Source organism: Euleptes europaea, chromosome 2 (assembly GCF_029931775.1).
Source record: "Euleptes europaea isolate rEulEur1 chromosome 2, rEulEur1.hap1, whole genome shotgun sequence".
Classification (NCBI taxonomy): Eukaryota; Metazoa; Chordata; class Lepidosauria; order Squamata; family Sphaerodactylidae; genus Euleptes; species Euleptes europaea.
Genome location: NC_079313.1, coordinates 130,225,133 through 130,246,584, shown reverse-complemented (window position 1 = coordinate 130,246,584; position 21,452 = coordinate 130,225,133). Strand labels below are relative to the sequence as shown.

Here is a 21,452-nt window from a genome sequence, read left to right as displayed (position 1 = left end):
GGCTCACCAGGTGCCTCTAGGAAGCCCACAAACAAGACAACTGCAGCAGCACCATCCTGCCTGTGTTTTACAGCACCCAATATAATAGGCATGCTCCTCTGATCCTGGAGAGAATAGGGATGCATCATGACTAGTATCCATTTCGACTAGTAGCCATGGATAGCCCTCTCCTCCATGAACCTGTTCTCTCCCCTCTTAAAGCCTTCCAAGTTGGCAGCCATCCCCACATCCTGGGGCAGGGAGTTCCACAATATAACTATGCGTGATGTGAAGAAGAGCCCCATGGCGCAGAGTGTTAAGCTGCAGTACTGCAGTCAAAAGCTCTGCTGGGGACCTGAGTTCGATGCCGAGGGAAGTCGGTTTCAGGTAGCTGGCTCAAGGTTGACTCACCCTTCCATCCTTCTGAGGTCGGTAAAATGAGGACCCAGCTTGCTGGGGGTAAAGTGTAGATGACTGGGGAAGGCAATGGCAAACCACCCCATAAACAAAGTCTGCCTAGTAAGGTGCTACTGGACTCTTGCTCTTTTCTACTACTGCAGAGAGACTAACACGGCTACCCACTGTGAATTGCCTAGTAAACGTCGGGATGTGACGTTAGCCCACAGGTCAGGAATGACCCGGTGCTTGCACAGAGGACCTTTACCTTAACTTTTTTTTAGTGGGAAGACGTCCTTTGATCTGTTTGGAATCTCTCCGACTCCAGCTTCAGCAGGTGACCTAGGGTTGCCAACCTCCAGGTACTAGCTGGAGATCTCCCGCTATTACAACTGATCTCCTGCCGATAGAGATCAGTTCACCTGGAGAAATTGGCCGCTTTGGCCATTGGACTCTATGGCATTGAAGTCCCTCCCCTCCCTAAACCCCACCCTCCTCAGGCTCCGCCCCAAAATCTCCCGGTGGCGAAGAGGGATCTGGCCTGGCAACCCTAAGGTGACCCCGCGTCCTACTATTACAAGAGTGGGATTATGAGAGATGCTCTCTAGGGCAAAAAGGCATGGTCGCTTTAGCCTCCTTTATTCCCTGTTTCAGCCAGGATTTAGCCAGGATCGAACCCACGTTCGGCGAAACGCATGCGTTCGATCCTGGCTGAAACAGGGAATAAAGGAGGCCAAAGCGACCATGGAGAGAAGGCAGCATGGTACAGCTTGGTCTGGTCAGATCTCGGAAGCTAAAGGCCATCGCATTTTGGGATAAACTGGCGAAAATGAATTTTACAAGTATAGTTAATGAATTATAGACAAAATGTAATGTTTCTTTTTAGTAATAATAGTATAAGATGATTTTAAATACTGTCAAAACACTTCTCTGGAAGTCTATTGGTGGTGGGACACACTGTTAAGGTGGGTGGTGGGTATTAGAGCACTGTGTATTTTACAATTCATATGGTATGGGGTAATTTTGAATGATGTATAAGTGCTCTTTTTGTATTTTTTATGTTATTGTTCTCTGTGTTTTTTATAATTTGTTTTGTTTTTTCTTATTATAAAAATAATAAAAAAGTATATATATATATATAAAAAAAGATCTCGGAAGCGAAGCAGGGTCAGCCCTGGTTAGTATTTGGTCCCTCCAACACTAGATATATGCTGTGTGTGTGTGTGTGAGTTAAGTGCCGTCAAGTCGCTTCCGACTCATGGCGACCCTATGAATGAAAGTCCTCCAAAATGTCCTGTCTTTGACAGCCTGGCTCAGATCTTGCAAATTGAAGGCTGTGGCGTCCTTTATTGAGTCCATCTATCTCTTGGATATGCTGCTCAAGATCAACTGATCAAGGAGCTTCTAAGGGATAAAAGAAAAAAGAAAAAAAAGGAAAGGTTAGTATTTGGATGGGAGACCCCCAAGGAATCCCAGGGTTGCTGTGCAGAGGAAGGCACTGGCAAAAACCACCTGTTCGTCTCTTGCCAGGAAAACCCCCCAAAAGGGGTCGCCATAAATCGGCTGCGGCTTGACAGCACTTTCCACACACACACACACACACACACACACACACACACACACACACAGCGACCGTGCCTTTTCGCCCCTAGGCAGATCCTGCCTTGAGCAGGGGGCTGGACTAGATGACCTCTAGGGCCCCTTCCTGCTCTGCGACTGTAATGTCCACAGGGACGGTGGGGGGAGGTGTCTTTTCCCACGTCGCTCCGGCCCCGACGCGCGAAGGGGTTAAGCCCGCAGGGGCGGCCACCCCCATGGGCCCGGCGGCCGCCCCTCCCCTCCCCTCCCCTCCCTCCGGGGGCTGCAAGAGGGCAGGTTCGCGCCGCGCCGTCAGTGGCCGCCTGCAAGCGAGAGCGCCCAGGCGCAGGTTGATGTCTCATCGGTCGATTAGGCAGCCCTGCCTGGCGCGCCTCTCCCGGCCTCGGCCGCAGGGAAACTTGGGCTCCCCTTGCTGCAAAGCCCGCGTCGCCCTTTGCTCCGGGGCCATGGCCCCCGCCACGACGCGCTAGCCGCCCCCGGACCCATTCATCCCTCCCTCTTTCCCCGATTCCCTCCGGCTTTGCAATTAGGTTTGCAATTTTTCCCCTCCCGCTTTGCGACTGGATTTGCAGTTTCCCCTCTCCGCCTTTGCAATTTTGCTTGCAGTTTTCCCTCCGGCTTTGCAATTGTATTTGCAGTTTTCCCCTCCCGCTTTGCAATTCCCCCTCTCCGCCTTTGCAATTGCAGTTTTCCCTCCGGCTTTGCAATTGTATTTGAAGTTTTCCCCTCCCGCTTTGCAATTCCCCCTCTCCGCCTTTGCAATTTTGCTTGCAGTTTTCCCCTCCGGCTTTGCAATTTTACTTGCAATTTTCCCCTCCCGCTTTGCAATTCCCCCTCTCCGCCTTTGCAATTTTGCTTGCAGTTTTCCCTCCGGCTTTGCAATTGTATTTGCAATTTTCCCCTCCTGCTTTTTAATCCCCCCTCTCCGCCTTTGCAATTTCGCTTGCACTTTTCCCTCCGGCTTTGCAATTGGATTTTTTTTATTTTGCAAAAAAAGCATCCGTGCAAATGGCGAGGGAGAGGAGCCCGGCTGGGAGCCGAGGCGCGCCGGCGATGCCTTTCGCGCTGCTGCTGTTGCTGCTGGCGGCGGCGGCGCCCCCCGGCCGGGGCCAGCCGGTCTCCTTCCAGGCCGACGTGAACGGCTACAGCCTGCACCCGCCGTACTTCAACCTGGCCGAGGGGACCCGGATCTCGGCCACCGCCACCTGCGGCGAGGAGGACGCCGCCGCCAAGAGCCCCCGGGCCGTGGAAGATCTGTATTGCAAGCTGGTCGGCGGGCCCGTGGCGGGGGGAGACCCCAACCAGACCATTCAGGTATGCCTCTAACCCCCCCCCCGTTCCCCACCCCCCCCGGCCTTAAGTTTAAGGACTAGATCGAACTTCTGTCCGGTTTGCACGGTGCATGGTGCATGAGTCGCGGAAATCGTGCGCCTCTATGCACCAGCCTGCTGCTTAGGCCGATGCAGGGCCTTCAAGGGGTGGGGGGGGGGAGGAGAAACTTTACTTTAAAATTGAATTTTAAAATGAAACTTTAATTTAATCTGCAGACCAGATCTTTACCTCCCCCCCCCCATCTGATGGAGTGTGCTCTAGTCCCTCCGCCATAGGGCACTTTTGCGCATGCCGGCTAATGCGCTTTCAATCCACATTGCATCTGGCTTTTACTGTGGCCATTTATGCATGGGAGGTTTTGCCTTAGAAGCATAGAGTTGGAAGGGGCCACCAGGGTCATCTAGTCCAACCCCTTGCACAATGCAGGAAATTCACAACTACCAACCCCCCACACCCCCAGTGACCCATACAACATGCCCAGAAGATGGCCAAGATGCCCTCTCTCTTATCATCTGCCTAAGGTCATAGAATCAGCATTGCTGACAGATGGCCATCTAGCCTCTGCTTAAAACCCTCCAGGGAAGGAGAGCTCACCCACCTCCCGAGGAAGCCCGTTCCACTGAGGAACCACTCTGTTAGAAAATTCTTCCTACTGTCTAGACGGAAACTCTTTTGATTTAATTTCAATTTAATTTTAATTTTAATTTAATTTCTGGTCCGACCTTGGGTTTGCTGCGCTCTAGATGCGCATTTACCCCATCTGATTTCTCAAAACTTAAAAATAAGCCCCCGTGCAGAGTTTTGAGAATTCAGAAGAGGTCAGTGCGCATCTAGAGCGCGGCAAACCCAAGGCAAAACCTCCCATGTGTGAAACGGACAAATCGACTTGCCCATGATGGTGAAAGTGCGTTGAAAGAGGATTGAAAGTGCATTAGTCAGCATGTGTGAAAGCAGTAGTGAACCGGCTACTCCTCCAAAGCATCCGAGACTTTTGCTTTTGGTTTCCCGGCCGCAGACGAACAGAACAGAACAGCCGGCGCACTGAACTGCATCGCTGTGAGCGAGAAGCACTTGTTGGCACATCTTTCTCTCCACACCCCCTCCCCCATCCCAAGTTTGTTTGGCTGGTGAATTGATTCTGAACTAATGGGACAGGCGCACAAAAAACCCTGGGGAAAGTTGTTCAGCAGTGTGTGTATGCGCATGTTTGCACACTGGGGGGGCATGTTTGCTTTGTGCTTCATGAAGTGCCCTTTCAAGGGGGTGGGGAGCGCCGAATGGGGCAGACCTTTTTGGTAACTCATGTTGAGTCCTGTTTTATGGAGGGGCATGTGCGTGTTTGCGCAGTTACTCTTCTCCTGTCTGTACTGCGATCACAGATGATGCTTGGGCTAAGTGGTGACTTCGCCGCAGCCTGCAGATCACTGCTTGGTGAGCCACCAAGGGGCCGTGGCTCAGTGGTAGAGCATCTGCTTGGCACGGAGAAGGTCCCAGGTTCAATTCCCAGCATCTCCAGTTAAAGGGGCCAAAAAAGTAGGTGATGTGAAAGACCCCTGCCTGAGACCCTGGAGAGCCACTGCCGGTCTGGGTAGACAATTCTGACTCTGAAGGACCAAGGGTCTGACTCAGTAGAAGGCACCTGCCTTGGCCGTCCGAGTGATTTGGCAACCCTTGGTTCAGTTCTGCACCCGATTAGCAATCTGGGGTGGCAGTGGGAAGCATGCGGCGAGATTATCCTCACCACCAACCCAGGACTGGACAGATGTCCGGTTTACCAAGTGGTTTCAAGTTACCTCGATCAATCATGCTGCCGCTCCGCTGGCAGGGCAAGATATCCGAGGTCTACACTCCCCCGTGCATGTTTGACTGCAGCATGTGCTCATGATACCCCACCCCCTTGCTTTAGAAATCCAGTTTGTATTTTCTTTAGCTTGTATCAATTTGCCAAACATAAAGGGTGTGACCCAGCCAAAATTCAGCATTTCTAAGGTCACTTATGCATGGGAGGTTTTGCCTTGGAACTGCCGCACTCTAGATGGACACTTTCCCCATCTGAATTGTCAAAACTCTGCAGGGGGGCTTACTTTTGAGAATTCGGGTGGGGAAAATGTGCATCTGGAGAGCGGCAGTTCCAAGGCAAAACGTCTCATGCATAAATGGTTTAAGTCTTCTGCCTTTCAGCGGGAGAGAATCTAGTGGTCCGACGGTCCCCAGTCCTTTTGAGCCTGTGGGAACATTTGCAATTTTGAGAGGGGGTGGTGAGCCACACCCCAAAAACAGCCTCCGTGGGTGGCAGAGCCAAATGGAATACCTTCCTGACACTGCCTGGGAAGAAGGAAAGCCTGAAGGGGGAATGGAACTACTCACTGACTAAGAAAATCCCGTGTGCTTAGCAGTCCTCCTCATCCTCCAGTGGAAAACCCTTCCATTTGAATGAGGGCAGCCAATCGACCTTACAGTGGCCCCCACCCATCTTCGGAAAAGCTCGTTGGGCACCAAGGAAAGGACTGGCGGGTGCCGTGATGCCCATGGGGCTGTGGTTCAGGGGTAGAGCATCTGCTTGGCATGCAGGAGGTTCAATCCACGGCATCTCCAGTTAAAGGGACTAGGCAAGCAGCAGAAGAAGAAGAGTTGGTTTTTATATGCCGACTTTGTCTACCACTTAAGGCAGAATCAACCCGGCTTACAATCACCTTCCCTTCCCCTCTCCATAACAGACACCCTGTGAGGTAGGTGAGGCAGAGAGAGTGTGACTAGCCCAAGGTCACCTAGCTGTCTTCATGTGTTGGAGTGGGGAAACCAACCCAGTTCACCAGATTAGCCTCTGCCGCTTGTGTGGAGGAGTGGGGAATCAAACCCGGTTCTCCAAATCAGACTCCACCGCTCCAAACCACTGCTCTTAACCATTGCACCACGCTGTGGTGATGTGAAAGGCCTGAGACCCTGGCGAGCCGCTGCCGGTCTTAAGTAGACAATACTGACTTCGATGGACCAAGGGTCTAATTCAGTATAAGGCAGCTTCATGTGTGTTCACATTGGGAATCCCTGATGTACTGGTTTATCTTTCTCATTGTAAATGTGGTTAACTTCGGCTGGCCTTAAAGAATGGTAGTGGAAAATGCCACCACGTCACAGCTGACTTATGGTGACCCCTGGTGGGGTTTTCAAGGCAAGAGATGTTCAGAGTTGGTGTGCCGTTGCCTGCCTCTTCATAGCGAACCTGGTATTCCTTGGAGGTCTCATGTCCAAATACTAGCTAGGGCCAACCCTGCTTAGCTTATGAGATCTGATGAGATCAGGCTTGCCTGGGCCATCCAGGTCAGGACCGTTAAAGAATAGGTTTGGGGGGAAATTGGGCTGGTGCATTTCATACCGCAAACTCATATAATAATAGTAACAACAACAACAACAGCAATAGTCCTTTGTGATTAAAACACAGCGCAAGAAGTATTGTGTTCAGTTTTGGGCACCACAATTTAAGAAAGATGTAGTCAAGCTGGAACGTGTCTAGAGAAGGGCAGCAAAGATGGTGAGGGGTCTGGAGACCAAGTCCTACGAGGAAAGGTTGAAGGAGCTGGGTAGGTTTAGCCTGGAGAGGAGAAGACTGAGAAGGGATGTGATAACCATCTTCAAGTACTTGAAGGGCTGTCATTTAGAGGAGGGTGCCGAGTTGTTTTCTGTTGCCCCAGAAGGTCGGACCAGAACCATTGGGTTGAAATTAAATCCAAGGAGTTTCTGTCTAGACATTAGGAAGAATTTTCTAACAGTTAGAGCAGTTCATCAGTGGAACAGGCTTCCTCGGGAGGTGGTGAGCTCTCTTTCCCTGGAGGTTTTGAAGCAGAGGCTAGATGGCCATCTGTCAGCAATGCTGATTCTATGACCTTAGGCAGATGATGAGAGGGAGGGCACCTTGGCCATCTTCTGGTCATGGAGTATGGGTCACTGTGTGTGTGTGTGTGTGGGGGAGGTAGTTGTGAATTTCCTGTATTGTGCAGGGGGTTGGGCTAGATGACCCTGGCGGTCCCTTCCAACTCTGGTGATCCTGAGTAACTCCTTGCAAGAGTTGTATAAGGTGCTATCCACGTCCTGTATTCCACACTGGAGTGCTAAAGACACAGAGGCTTCCTTAAGGCCACCCAGTGAGTTCATGGCCGAGGTGAGATTTGAACTAGGGATTTCTCAGCTTGCGCCTCACTTCCTTAATCGCTGGAGTCCTCAGCTCACACAGCTCTCCTGAGAACAGCTGGGTATTTTGTGTGCATAAGGGGAAATGCTGGTTCCCATTAGCACTTTCCCAAGCCATCTTCCTTTTCCTGTGTGTGTGTGTGTGTAAAGTGCCGTCAAGTCGCAGCCGACTTATGGCGACCCCCTTTTGGGGGTTTTCATGGCAAGAGACTAACAGAGGTGGTTTGCCAGTGCCTTCCTACCTTCTCAGAAATGGGAAGTTTAAAGGATGTTATTTCCTGGGGATTTCTAAACAGGAAAGAGGTTTTAGAAGATAAAAGATGAACAGGAGACAACTCGTCCTAGAATCATGCGGGCTGTTAAAAAGCATCTTGGATTTAAAGACAGGAGCATTTTTGCTTTTTGGGGGAAGCGAGAGAGGAGGAATTTAGCAGCGTTGAGTGTTTTTACCTGTACTGTGCGTTTGTCGCATGCTTCACGCACGTGGCTTCAAGGGATGTTCAAGAGAGCCAGCGTGGTGTAGTGGTTAAGAGCGGTGGTTTGGAGCGGTGGAGTCTGATCTGGAGAACCGGGTTCGATTCCCCACTCCTCCACGTGAGCGGCGGAGGCTAATCTGGTGAACTGGATTGGTTTCCCCACTCCTGCACACGAAGCCAGCTGGGCGACCTTGGGCAAGTCACAGCTCTGTTAGAGCTCTCTCCGCCCCACCTACCTCACAGGGTGTCTATTGTGGGGAGGGGAAGGGAAGTGAGAGTAAGCCGGTTTGAGTCTCCCTTAAGTGGTAGAGAAAGTCGGCATAGAAAAACCAACTCCTCCTCCTCCTCCTTCTTCTGTTTGTGTTTTTACTTTATGGATAAAAACATTGGAGCCTTCTAAGTTCCTGCACCATTAGTTTGTAAGTCATTTGGTTGCGTGTGTAGCAGCCCTAATAGCCCAGACTAGCCCAGTCTTGTCAGAACTCGGAAGCTGAGCAGAGTCAGCTGTAGTTAGTACTTGGATGGGAGACCACCAAGGAAGTTCGGGGTTGAACAGCAAACCATCTCTGCCCCTCTCTTGCCTTGAAAACCCAATGAGGGGGAACTTCATGGGGTCGTCATGAGTTGGTTGCGACTCGAAGGTGTTTTACCTTGCCTAAATTGTGCTTGTGTGCAACATATAGGAGGTATAAAAAGAAACCCTTGAGGATTTGCTAAAGGGCTTCACTTCTTATACTGGGTGGCAATTTTGTGTTGCGTTGGGCAAGAGCTGGATGGTTTAAACAGCAACCCCAGTAAATGATATTCAAGGGAAATAGGGATCAGTTTTGTTTGTTAGAAGTAGCTGGACATAAAGGTAGTTCTGTAGGAGATTTTTCAGCTCCCTTGAGACTGCTTTGAATGGGAACCAACAGAAATGCACTGAAAGAGTCTCTAAAAGGAAGAAGGTACCTTCTTCCAGCCAGCGTGGTGTAGTGGTTAAGAGCGGTGGTTTGGAGCGGTGGATTCTGATCTGGAGAACCAGGTTTGATTTCCCCACTCCTCCACATGAGCGGCGGAGGCTCATCTGGTGAACTGGATTTGTTTCCCCACTCCTATGCATGAAGCCAGCTGGGTGACCTTGGGCAAGTCACACTCTCTTAGCCCCACCTACCTCACAGGGTGTCTGTTGTTGGGGGGGGGGGAAGGGAAGGCGATTGTAAGCTGGTTTGATTCCTCCTTAAGTGGTAGAGAAAGTCGGCATATAAAAACCAGCTCTTCTTCTTTCTCTGCTTTGATAGCAGAAAGCAGCTGTATTCATTGCATGTCTGGTGCTGTTAACTGGGCTGGTTGCATTCAGTGGTGTAGAGGCTGCCTGGAAGATGCAGGGATTGGCACGCTGCAAGCAATTCCATGCATTACGACCCGCAAAGTTTGGGCGTGGGTTCAGTGTACTTGCAAGCCCTTTCAAAACCGATGTGCAAACGTCCCCTAGGTTGGAGACACACATTTGAACAGAGCTGAAGGCATCGTTGCCCCTAATGCACTGTATTAGTCCGCACCAATGTCTCTGGTCTTTGATTAAACAGGGTTGGCAGGTTTATGAAGTGCTGCAAAACCCTGCAAAGCAGATAAACAGAGCTGAGCATGTGCTGCTTGGGCAACGATGCCCACAATGAAGACATTGTTGCCCCTAGTGCACTGTATTTGCCCACACCAGTTTCTCTGGTCTCTGGTTAAACAGGTTTGGCAGGTTTTTGGAGTGCTACAAAGCCCTGCAAAGCCTGTAAACAGAGCTGGGCATGTGCTGTTTGGACAACGATGCCCACAGTGAGGGCATTGTTACCCCCAGTGCACTGTATTTGCCCACGCCTATTTCTCAAGTCTCTGGTTAAACCGGTTTGTCAGGTTTTTGAAGCACTACAAAAGCCTTGTAAACAGAGCCAGGCATGAGCTGCTTGGGCAGAGATGCCTGCATTGTTCCTGGGTTCATCTCTTTGGAAAAAAATAACGATCTGTCTATCTCTAGCCCTAAGCAAAGTGCAATGAATTTTGGGAATATAGGTGTGAAGAGAAATGCTCAGACTCTATAAAGGAATGTGGGTGGGAGAGAAGGGCGTGTTAAGGATAAACAATTATTACAGGCTTATGTCAAAGTAAATGTTGTCTGCTGAGGCCTGACGGAAAGGCCACATGCACCCGGGGCTAAGAATTTCCTAGGAATGCAGATGGAAAAAGTGTATTGCCGTTCAGAATGACTTGCGCTTGGGGGAGTGCGAGAACATCTGGGAAGGAGGAGAGACAGGTCCTAAGGAAGGGTTTGTAAAAGGCAAGGAGAAAAGATCAAGCGGGCTTTTATTTCCCTGAGTTTCCCAGTATTGTTGTAAATCCCATGAGGGCAACCAGAGTAGTTGAGAAACTAATGGAATTTGAAACCTCCTCCAGTTTTTGTCCCCCCCCCAAAGGGAGATTGCAGCCAAGAAATCAGAAGGCGTTTGAGACTGAGAAGGGCAGCCATGCAGGAGCTAGAAAAGATCCTTAAGGGTAAGGTTGTGTTGCTGACGACCAAGATCGAGATAATTCACAGCATAGTATTTCCCATCACTGTGTATGGGTGTGAAAGTTGGACAATGAAGGAAGCTGACAGGGAGAAAGTTGATTCACTTGAAATGTGGTGTTGGAGGAGAGGTACTGTGGACCGCCAAAAAAGACAAATCAGTGGGTTCTAGATCAAATCAAGCCTGAACTCTCCCTACAAGCTAAAATGACTAAACTGAGGCTATCGTACTTTGGTCCCATTGAGAGAAGACACATAACACATGAACACATGAAGCTTCCTTATACTGAATCAGATCGGTCCATCAAAGTCAGTATTGTCTACTCAGACCGGCAGAGGCTCTCGGGGTCTTCCGCATCACCTACTTGCCTAGTCCCTTTAACTGGAGATGCCAGGGATTGAACCTGGGACCTTCTGCATGCCAAGCAGATGCTCTATCACCGAGCCACGGTCTCTCCCTAAGACAAGAAGCTTGGTGTGTGCCAAGGAAAAAACTGGTGCTATCATGGTGCCCATAGGTGCCACATTGGAGAACCCGGCTTTAAGATGTTTACCCATTTGCTTCTTTTGTATTGAAAGGTAACCCCAACACTCTGTGTCTGCATTGGTTGATGTTTTCAGTGGCTCTTCTCCTGCTAACCCAGTGCTTGTGTAGTGGCTAGAGGGCTGGACTAGGATCTGGGAGACCCAGGTTCGAATCCTCACTCTGCCACGGAAGCTTGCTGGGTGACTGTGGGCCAGTCGCACATTCTCAGCTGGAAGTACCTCACAGGGTTGTTGTGAGGATGAAAAGGAGGAGAGGAGGAGAAGACCTAGGACTTTGGGTCCCCCATTGGAGAGAAACGAAATAAATAAATTACCCTCGACCTGGACGCCTTCTCTGTCTTCTTCTTTGTGCATATGCCAGCCCTTATCCACTAGAAAAATCTAGTATAGTTAAGAACAAAGTACTCTAGTCTTTGGGACAAACTACACATGACATTGGGTTCTGCATTGCATACTTCCGGCGGAAAAAGCCGTCACAGAGGTCCTGATAGAGACCGAGATTGTGGCCCTGGAATGGGTTTTTAGAAACAGCCGCTCTTCGCCGCCACACCATTTTCCTGGTCGAAACTGCCCTCCCTTCCAGCTGTTTTAAACCCTCATAGGGGAAGACAGGGAGGCACATTTAAGAGTTGCTGTCCCTCCCCTACCAATATGGGAGTTTTCTAACAGTTCTAGCAGAAGAATTTTCTAACAGAGCGGTTCCTCGGTGGAACAGGCTTCCTCGGGAGGTGGTGAGCGCCCCTTCCCTGGAGGTTTTTAAGCAGAGGCTAGATGGCCATCTGTCAGCAATGCTGATTCTATGATTTTAGGCAGTTCATGAGAGGGTGGGCATCTTGGCCATCTTCTGGGCACGGAGTAGGGGTCACTGGGTGTGTGTGTGTGGGGGGAGGTAGTTGTGAATGTCCTGCATTGTGCAGGGGGTTGGACTAGATGGTGGTCCCTTCCAACTCTGTGATCCTATGAATAAATACCAGGGCAACCAAGTAATGACAGGGAAGCAGCTTTTATTGGGAAACGAACCATAAGGCAACAGATAGCAAATCTTAAAAGAAATCCCCCTTCTCCAGCACCGTAGGCCCAGTCCATATCACCCTAGCCCCGTGGCTGATTTTGAGGTTAAAATAAGTGTCGGGGAGTCCGAGTCGTGTTTCTTCAACACCCTGTGTTGTTTAGGCGTAACTAAGCCTGCCCGTAGCAAGGGACGGTGGCACAGTGACAAAGGACGTCCTACTCTTTCCCCCCCATTTTTGCTGAATCGCAATTCGTTGAAGGGGTGTGTGCCAGATCTGAACACTGCAGCCCTGTTCTGTCAAATGCACGTTTGCTCCCTGCCAGCGCCCTTCGGTTAAAGCAACGAGGAATCTGCAGCCAGAATCTGGGAAGAGCTGCGCCTTTCTGTCAGCGATTTTGCACGCCGCTTAAGCATTTGAAACTGGAAAGCCGATCGATGAATTTAAGCAGAAGTGGCAACCGTTCTTTGATAGAGATATGTGATTTAGCAATGTTTATGAAAAGGGTCATTGGTATTATAATTATAAAGCGGGATAGCAGATATAACTAAGATTCGAAATAGTGGTGTCAGTCAGTGTCTAGTATAGTTTGTCTACAATTGATATAACTCTATAATGGAAACATAGGTATAGCTATCAATCAAGGTTTGTCTATAATAGTCTACTAGTCAAGACCCATAAAATATATATTAGTTATTGCTTATCAGTAGCTAGTTAAATTTTGAATTAATACAGGAAAGGCTACTATGGGGTTGTTAGATGCTTGAGCTAGCTTGGGCACGGGTAAATTGTAAAGCTTCCCCATCTGTCGTTTCCCTTCGCTTCTTTCTGTACCCTTTATTAAAAATGAATAAAACTTTTAAAAAAAGAAAGAATTTGAATCTGGGGCTGAATGCCAGGGAATGCACGGGGTACCTGAAATATTGATGCCTGTGCCCTAGAACAGTGGTTCTCAGCCTTTTGTATGTTATGTCCCGCCAATCGCTCTGTCAAAGAATCTGGGTCCTACCATGATAAAAAGAAGGAGCCCCCTTTGCCCAGGGACATTCATATGTCTACAGGCCTTCTGTTACTCTCATTATCATTTATCATAAGTTTTTTGTGTGTGTAAAGTGCCTTCAAGTCGCAACCGACTTATGGCGACCTCTTTTGAGGTTTTCATGGCAAGAGACTTACAGAGGTGGTTTGCCAGTGCCTTCCTCTGCACAGCAACCCTGGTATTCCTTGGAGGTCTCTTATCCAAATACTAACCAGGGCTGACCCTGCTTAGTTTTAAGGATGTCAAAATGACAACAACAGTGTGGTGTGTTTAAGAGCAGTGGAAGCTCATCTGGAGAGGGGAGGGACCATGGCTCAGTGGTAGAGCATCTGCTTGGCATGCTTGGGTTTCATCTATTGCTCATTAACAACAAAGTCATAAGCATATACTTAAGACACATAAATGCCTAGGCATGCTTGGGGTTCAATCCCCGGCATCTCCAGTTAAAGGGACTAGGCAAGTAGGTGATGTGAAAGACCCCTGCCTAAGACCTGGAGAGCCAATGCCAGTCTGAATAGACAGTACTGACTTTGATGGACCAAGGGTCTGATTCAGTATAAGGCAGCTTCATGTGTTCATGAGAACCGGGCTTTCCCCCCCACTCCTCTAGATGAAGCCTGCTGGGTGACCTTGGGCTAGTCACAGTTCTCTCCGCTCTCAGCCCCGCCTACCTCACAAGGTGTCTGTTGTGGGGAGAGGAAGGGAAGGTGATTGTAAGCCGTTTTGAGACTCCTTGAAGGTAGAGAAAAAGCAGGGTATAACCCCCTCCCCAACTTTTCTCCTTTTCCTCATTTATTCATATCTTGCGCAGAAGAATAGCTGATAATTGCTGGCAGGTAGGATCAGTGGGAAGTGGCACATCAAAGACCCTTGCTGGTGGGCAGGGGGAAGCGGGGATTAGTAAAGGGGATTAGGAGAAACATCAACTGTCCAAGTTTACTGTTACCATGCCAAAAGGACACAGGTGGCTAATCCATAGCAGGTATGGCATGTCCCGCTTGCAGGTGGACATGGGGATTGAGGTAGAACGAATCCTTAGTTATTGTTACAAAACCCACAATTCCTACCTGGACTACCCCTGTGTCCCACCGGTGGCACGTGTACCACTGAAGGTTGCCAGTTCTGGGTTGGGAAATTCCTGGAGATTTGGGGTGTGTGTGTGGAGCCTGCGGAGGGTGGGGTTTGGGGAGAGGAGAGAGCTCAGCAGGCTATAATGCAATAGAGTCCACCCTCCAAATTAGCCGTTTTCTACAGGGCAGCTGACCACATGCAGGGACTGTATGAATTGACTGAGACCAGAAGTAAAAGGTGCACAGGGTTACACGGTTTCCCCAGAGTTGCTGTCAATGCCTCAAAGTTTGATTCCCCCCCCCCCAAATCTTCTAGGCCTTTTTGAGAATCTGGCCATGGTTGAAATGTAAGAGCTACTCAGAATTTGGCACAGCTGAAAAAAAAAGTGATTTTTTTTTTGTGTGTGTCTAAATAAAGCAAATCATTTTTGGCATTGAAAGTTGGGATAATCAGTGGTTATCCAGTCTAAAGCTTTAGAGCCAGCATGGAGTAGTGGTTAAGAGCGGTGGTTTGGAGTGGTGGAGTCTGATCTGGAGAACCGGGTTTGATTCCCCCACTCCTCCACATGAGCGGCGGACGCTAATCTGGTGAACTGGATTTGTTTCCCCACCCCTACACGTGAAGCCACCTGGGCGACCTTGGGCTAGTCACAGTTCTCTCTCAGCTCCACCTACCTCACAGGGTGTCTGTTGTGGGGAAGGGAAGGTGATTGTTAGCCGCTTTGATTCTTATTCAAGTGGTAGAGAAAGTCGGCGTATAAAAACCAACTCTTCTTAGGAAGTAAGGGCTGCTAATCTGAGGGGGTTTTTTGGTTTTGCTTTAAGCCAGGCTGAATATACCTAATGAAGGTACTTGATGTTTTGTGACGTTTTCATTTAAAAAGGAACCCATGTATCCCCCAGATGTTGAAGGAATAAATGCTATAATTCTGCAAGGGAATTGTGTGCTTAAATGTTTTAATAAGTTTATTTATTTATTTCAAATTCTGTCCCACCTGTTACAATTACATTTCCAATTCCAATAAAATACAACGAATGCAATAAAATACAATTTAAAATGCTAAATCGTTAAAGACGATGATGTATATATTGGCATTCTGTGCAAGGAATGCAGTATTTCCCTTGCATTTCTCATTGTTTCTGCACCCTCTTCTGACCTCCTTCCCCAAAGGGAATCAATGGGATCAATGCAGAGAAATGGCTGGGTGGGTTGGGGTAATGTGAGGAAGGAAAAGGGATTCCCATAACCCCAGGAATAATCTTTCTGGAGGCTGGAAGGGGCTGCAGGAACAGAAAAGAACATGGGAAAGCTCCGTGTGCCTTCCGCAGATGGATGGTTGGATACACGCCTATGCAGTTGACAAGCAACAATTGTCCAACAGTGATGCTTCCATGTCAGATTATCGGATTTCTAGCCAAGTACATAAAACCGGCACAAGAGGTTTTACATAAAGCATTTAGGTTCTCCTGACAACTCTGTACTTCTCTGTCTCCAGTTCTGATTCATGTGCTTCCAAGTGCAGCCTGGTCCCATTTATGTGACCTTTCTGGGATCGTACCAGTGATTTCCATTTCAAGAACTTTGGCTTCATAAACGCCGCATTGGATTTGTGACTGTGATACCTCCTTCGCCTCCTCCCGGTTCTCCTGTGTGGCTTTGAGACTGCAGATTCTTTGATCTGAACTTTGTTTCCTAGTCTGATTTGTTTGAGGCCAATCTGAAAGCTTTAGTAAAATCCTTTTTGTGGCCGGCTCCTTCCCATCGTGGCAGGCTGAACCTTACAGGAAAGGAAAATAAGGGAGGATAAAGGAGAGAAGGTATGAAATGAAAGGTCACAGTTCTTAGTTCTCTCTCCTTAGGAATTTCAGCTCTTTTAGGGATTAAATGAAGGTTGGGAGGTGTGGCACACCGGAGGGGGAAGCATTCAATTTCGCTTGAATGAAGACACAATAGTCTGTGCTCTCTGTGTTTTGCCAATTAAGCCAGTCCCAACCCTTTCACCTGTTCTACCTCATATATCATTCCTCAACACAATAAGTTATAGACTGGAAGACTTTTGAGAAGGGGCCTTGTAAGAGTTAGATATAGGCTAAGGGAACAGGCTATTAGAATAGAGGCTTTCATGGGAGTGTTGCAAAGGCCATCTGGTTGATGAGTTTCATATTGATTGTTTAGGCAGGTAGACTGAGAGCATAATCCGTCCAAAGTAAGCCCTTCTACTGATCTCGGCAGAGAGCCAAGCAGGATTCTGAGAAAGCAAGAAGATACTCTATATTAGTTCTTTTTGAGATGCACGTGGAAAATGGTATCATATATTGGGGTTCTTTTCCATGCTGCAGATAAAGCATACAGTTGGAAGGGGTCTTATGGCTGATCCAGTCCAATCCCCTGATTCGAACAGAAAATCTAGGGGGTCCCCCAAAGTTGTCTGTCAAGCCTGTGCTTGAAGGTCTGAAGTGGGAGAAACCTTACCACCCAGCTGCGTAACTTTCCATTGTTCAGCTGTTCTCACTGCTAGGAAATGTATCATAATGTTCAGTTTAAATAACTTAATGCGAGTCCATTACACTTAGACAGCCAGCATGGTGTAGTGGTTAAGAGCAGTGGTTTGGAGCGGTGGACTGTGATCTGGAGAACCAGGTTTGATTCCCCACTCCTCCACATGAGTGGTGGAGGCTAATCTGGTGAACTGGATTTGTTTCCCCAATCCTACGCATGAAGCCAGCTGGGTGACCTTGGGCTAGTCACACTCTCTCAGCCCCACCTACCTCACAAGGTGTCTGTTGTGGGGAGGCGAAAGGAAGGTGATAGTAAGTCAATTTGATTTTTCCTTAAGTGGTAGAGAAAGTTGGCCTATAAAAACCAACTTGTTCTTCTTAGTTGCCCTCTGTATTTTCCATGCAATAGATGAATGCAATCATGGTTTCCCTTGGACTTCTCTCCTCCCCTGCCAGTTCCTTCAGTCTTTCCTCATATGACTTGCTTTCCATTCCACCATCTTTGTTTTTGTCCTCTGACCCTTTTCCAGTTGGTCTACATCTTTGTTAAAGTTTGGCATGTATATCTAACAATGGATGGGAGGGGCCGTGGCTCCATGGTAGAGCATCTGCTTGGCATGCAGAAGGTCCCAGGTTCAATCCTCGCCATCTCCAGTTAAAGGGACTAGGCAAGTAGGTGATGTGAAAGACCCCTGCCTGAGACCCTGGAGAGCCGCTGCCGGTCTGAATAGACAATATTGACTTCGATGGATTAAGGGTCTGATTCAGTATAAGACAGCTTCATGGTGGTTAACTGGATTCCCCCCATCCTGCATGGTTGAGAGTGTCATCCTAAGTAGAGTTACACCCTTGTAAGCCCCATTGACTTCAGTGGAATTAGAAGGGTGTAACTGTGCTTAGGGATGGTACTGTTAATAACAAGAACTATAGCTGGGTCCCAGAATTTTCTTACTTTGTCAGCAATTTCTCATTATATTCCCTAACAATTAGCCCTTGAGCATTTATTGCTGGTGTGCCAAACTGTTCTCCTGGTCCTGTTCCCTTGCAAGGTGATCTTGTTCGGATGTTTGTAGAAGCAGCGATCAGCACAGTTGATACCTGGTTCGTGTGTGTTTGAGATGCTGGAAGCTTGCTGATCACTCAAATAGCATCTGGAGAAAGCAGACACCTGGAAATGTACAGTGATTTAAATTTGTTTGTGTTTTTTTGCTAACAAGTTGGAGCCGACTTATGGCAACCTTGTAGGGTTTTCAAGGCAAGAGACGTTCAGAGGCCGTGTGCCATTGCCTGCGTCTGCGTAGCGACCCTGGTTTTCTTTGATGGTCTCATATCCAAATACTGACCAAGGCCGAATCTGCTTAGTGTCAGAGGTGGTTTGCCATTGCCTGCCTCTGTGTAGCGACCCTGGAATTCCTTGGTGGTCTCCCATCCAAATACTGACCAAGGCCGACTCTGCTTAGCTTCGGAGATCTGATGAGATTGGGCTAGCTTTGGCCATCCAGGTCAGGGAGATTAAAATAGACACACCTGATTAACAGTGCGATACGAGTGGTAGAGTATAGAACAGGGGATCTCCAATGGGTTCGTGACATTCTCCCTGACTGACATAGAAGTCAGTCATTTTTATTCCATACTGTCTCATTGCCTACCTTGTTGAGGAACCTTTTGTAAGTGAGGTGTGATACACTGCTAGTTCTTGCAGAAGGAAAAAGGTTTCAGTCTCTTTGATTTAAATGGGGGAAGGATTCGATTTGTAAATCCTTGAAAGGAAGTGCTTTCATTGAAACCTGCTTGTTATCTTGGTTTGTTCTGATGGCAGTGGTATTGAATTCTTTCAGCCCCTTTTGTACCCTCTTTGTCGTTCCTTAGCATTTCAATCGTTCTTTCAGGTTTACAGCATGCCCGTTTGGATCTCATCTCTTTTCCTGAGAAAACTTATTGTTCCAATTTAACCTATTTAGTTTGCTTAGATCTGCAAGAGATGGATTTGTTGTTTATAAACAAGTTGTGTGCGTGGTAGTTTAGCATTCTCTTGCTTGTGGGGAGCTTGGAAGAGCCACTGGGCCTTAAAATACCCCAATAATAGTTTCCTTGGTGAGAAAGACCTTAAATAGTTCATATTCGAGAAGAATATTCTCAGTGCTTGCAAACAAGAACAAGCATTACTTGCTGCTTTTCTGTAGAGTTCTGCTATTAAAAAAAAAAGAGCACAGTTGCTTTACATTTTACATTTAATTATTTAAATTATGCAGAATTTCTCTTTGCCTATATTTTAAGACTAACATAACCCTATGTGAGCGACAAAAATGTTAAGAATAATTTAAGACTAGCCAGTAGCAGTAAGCCTTGCTGGTTTGGAAGCCTGTTTTCTAGGAATTGTGCAAAATATCTAGAAAGCATGGAAGCTGTTTATCCATGCCAGTGATTTCACATTATGGTGAGTGGATCATGGTGTAAAAATAAGTGGATTTATTGGACTGTGACAAATAGTGAAGATAATTCACAGTGGGTAGCCGTGTTAGTCTGTTTGCAGTAGTCAAAAAGGGCAAGAGTCCAGTAGCACCTTAAAGACTAACAAAAATATTTTCTGGTAGGGTATGAGCTTTCGTGAGCCACAGCTCACTTCTTCAGATACAGGTAGAATGTGACAAATAGTGAAGGAACTCATACGCTTTTATTTTACTGGAGGACAGGGGCTCATCCACACCTATCTAGATCAAACCTTGTCATGATATGAAAGAACTGTATAAACTATCACCATTGATATACGTTCTACACATGATACTTAGAAGGACTGCCAGGTCCTAACTTTTCATACATGGACTATGAAACTCTTTTCAGGTCCCTCAAATCCAGTACCCCCTCATTCATCTTAAGGTGGGGGTGGGTGCAGAACCTCTGAAGTAAAATTGGAGCCACTTAGTATGTTTCTGACCACAGTTGTAGGGTGTATTCTAATGATTTTCTGTTGCCCCAGAAGGTCGGACCAGAACCAACGGGTTGAAATTCAATCAAGAGAGTTTCCATCAAGACATTAGGAAGAATTTTCTAACAGTTAGTGCGGTTCCTCAGTGGAACAGGCTTCCTTGGGAGGTGGTAAGCTCTCCTTCCCTGGAGGTTTTTAAGGTTAGATGGCCATCTGCCAGCAATGCTGATTCTATGACCTTAAGCAGATGATGAGGGGAAGGGCATCTTGGGCATCTTCTGGGCATGGAGTAGGGGTCACTGGGGGTGTGGGGGGGAGGTAGTTGTGAATTCTCCTGCATTGTGCAGCGGGTTGGACTAGATGACCCTGGTGGTCCCTGTCTATGATTCTATGATTGTAAACGTGGGATACCAGAGATGGTCTTCTCTACAGAGATTTAGAGATTTCTGATGGGCCATATCTGGGCTGGGAGTTGTGAGAGGTCTTTCCTGGACTTCTGTCTCACTTTTTATAGTTGAGCTGCTCTGGAACAGCATGAGGCTTTTATGGGCAAAGAGAATGAGAAGAACCGGAGACAACACAAGAGGCGAGGGGTTTAGCCTGCATGCTCCTCTTGTGGCATCTATGAGGAGGTAGCGGAGCCATGGTCCGGCGGCGGGTTTTGCAGTGGCAGCCGTAACACCGGTAGCGCCTGTTTATTGCCAAACCCTGATGTCGATACCACCAGAAAGAGAGGCAAGAAATGACATTTTTTAACGGGACCATTTAAAGGATACTCTTTGATCTAATCCCTTATTTACACTTTGTATTAATTTTTATATTAGGTATTGATTTAATAATGTTGGATACAACAAGAACAGGTTAATTAAAATAATATTGGGATTAGTTCCTTTAGCAAAAGTTTATAGAATTTATTTTTAGATGGAAGAGGGAGAGGGGGAAGTCATTTTATTGTTAAATTAGAGATATTACTTGTTTTTCTTTTTATTATTACTATTATATTGTTTCTGTTGAAATATTAAATGAAGAAAAATTAAAAAAAAATTATATATAAAAAAAAGAAATGGGTTGTGGCTTTCATGTTGTCCTGCCAGGTGGTTCTTTTTAAGGCTGTGAACTTTCTGATGCCCCCTGCTTAACACCTTATCTCACTGCCTGAAAATAGCATTCGGCGGAGCCATTCAATTACCGGTTCAGTTACTCCATTCTGTACACACTTGTCCCGTCGAGTTAAGTTAATTAAAAAGTGCGCTTGTTAAAGACGCCTGGCATTGCGTAATTGTCTACATGTGGGGGCTACCGCATTTTGTATTCCCAGCGATGTATTAAGGGTTTGAAAATGTTGTAAAAAACATCGCTTTGAAAGGGTTTTTGGATACCACGGCTTATGAATGGTTGGAAGACATCTTCACAGCTAAAGGGGCCAAACAAAGTGCGAACAGTATTTTTTTTATAACGTTTTCAAACTCTTTAATACATCGCTGGGAATACCTAGAAAGTGCGAGCAGTATTTTTTATAACATTTTCAAACTCTTAGTGCATCGCTGGGAATACAAGTGCGGTAACCCCTTGTGTTGTTCTGTGAGGCAGTGAGGAAGAATGCGAAAGATTTTTGGCTTCTCTGGCTTGAAATTTCATGTCAACGTCTGCAGCTATCAATGCTGCGTCTGTGCTATTGGGAGATTTTTCTTTGCATCGCTTTCGAAATTAAGAGAACAGGAATGTTGGGTCTTTCCCCCCCCCCTTCCTTTAAGAGAGAGATTATATACCTGTTTAATTCAGAGCCAGCCTTGGAGACAATGGCATTTATTCATTCGCCTAGAGATAACAGTTTTAAATGTTAAGACCTTTGGGATTTG

The 21,452-nt window shown here is 47.4% G+C and overlaps 1 protein-coding gene across 1 annotated transcript in view; it reads left to right on the top strand.

Annotated features, from left to right (window-relative positions):
• The first annotated feature begins 2,982 nt into the window (after positions 1 to 2,982).
• The window catches only part of LAMA5 (laminin subunit alpha 5), a 261,360-nt gene continuing 242,890 nt past the window's right edge, over positions 2,983 to 21,452 (top strand). The window contains 1 exon segment of the mRNA XM_056844902.1: positions 2,983 to 3,288. Coding sequence (XP_056700880.1) covers positions 2,983 to 3,288 — 306 coding nt within the window.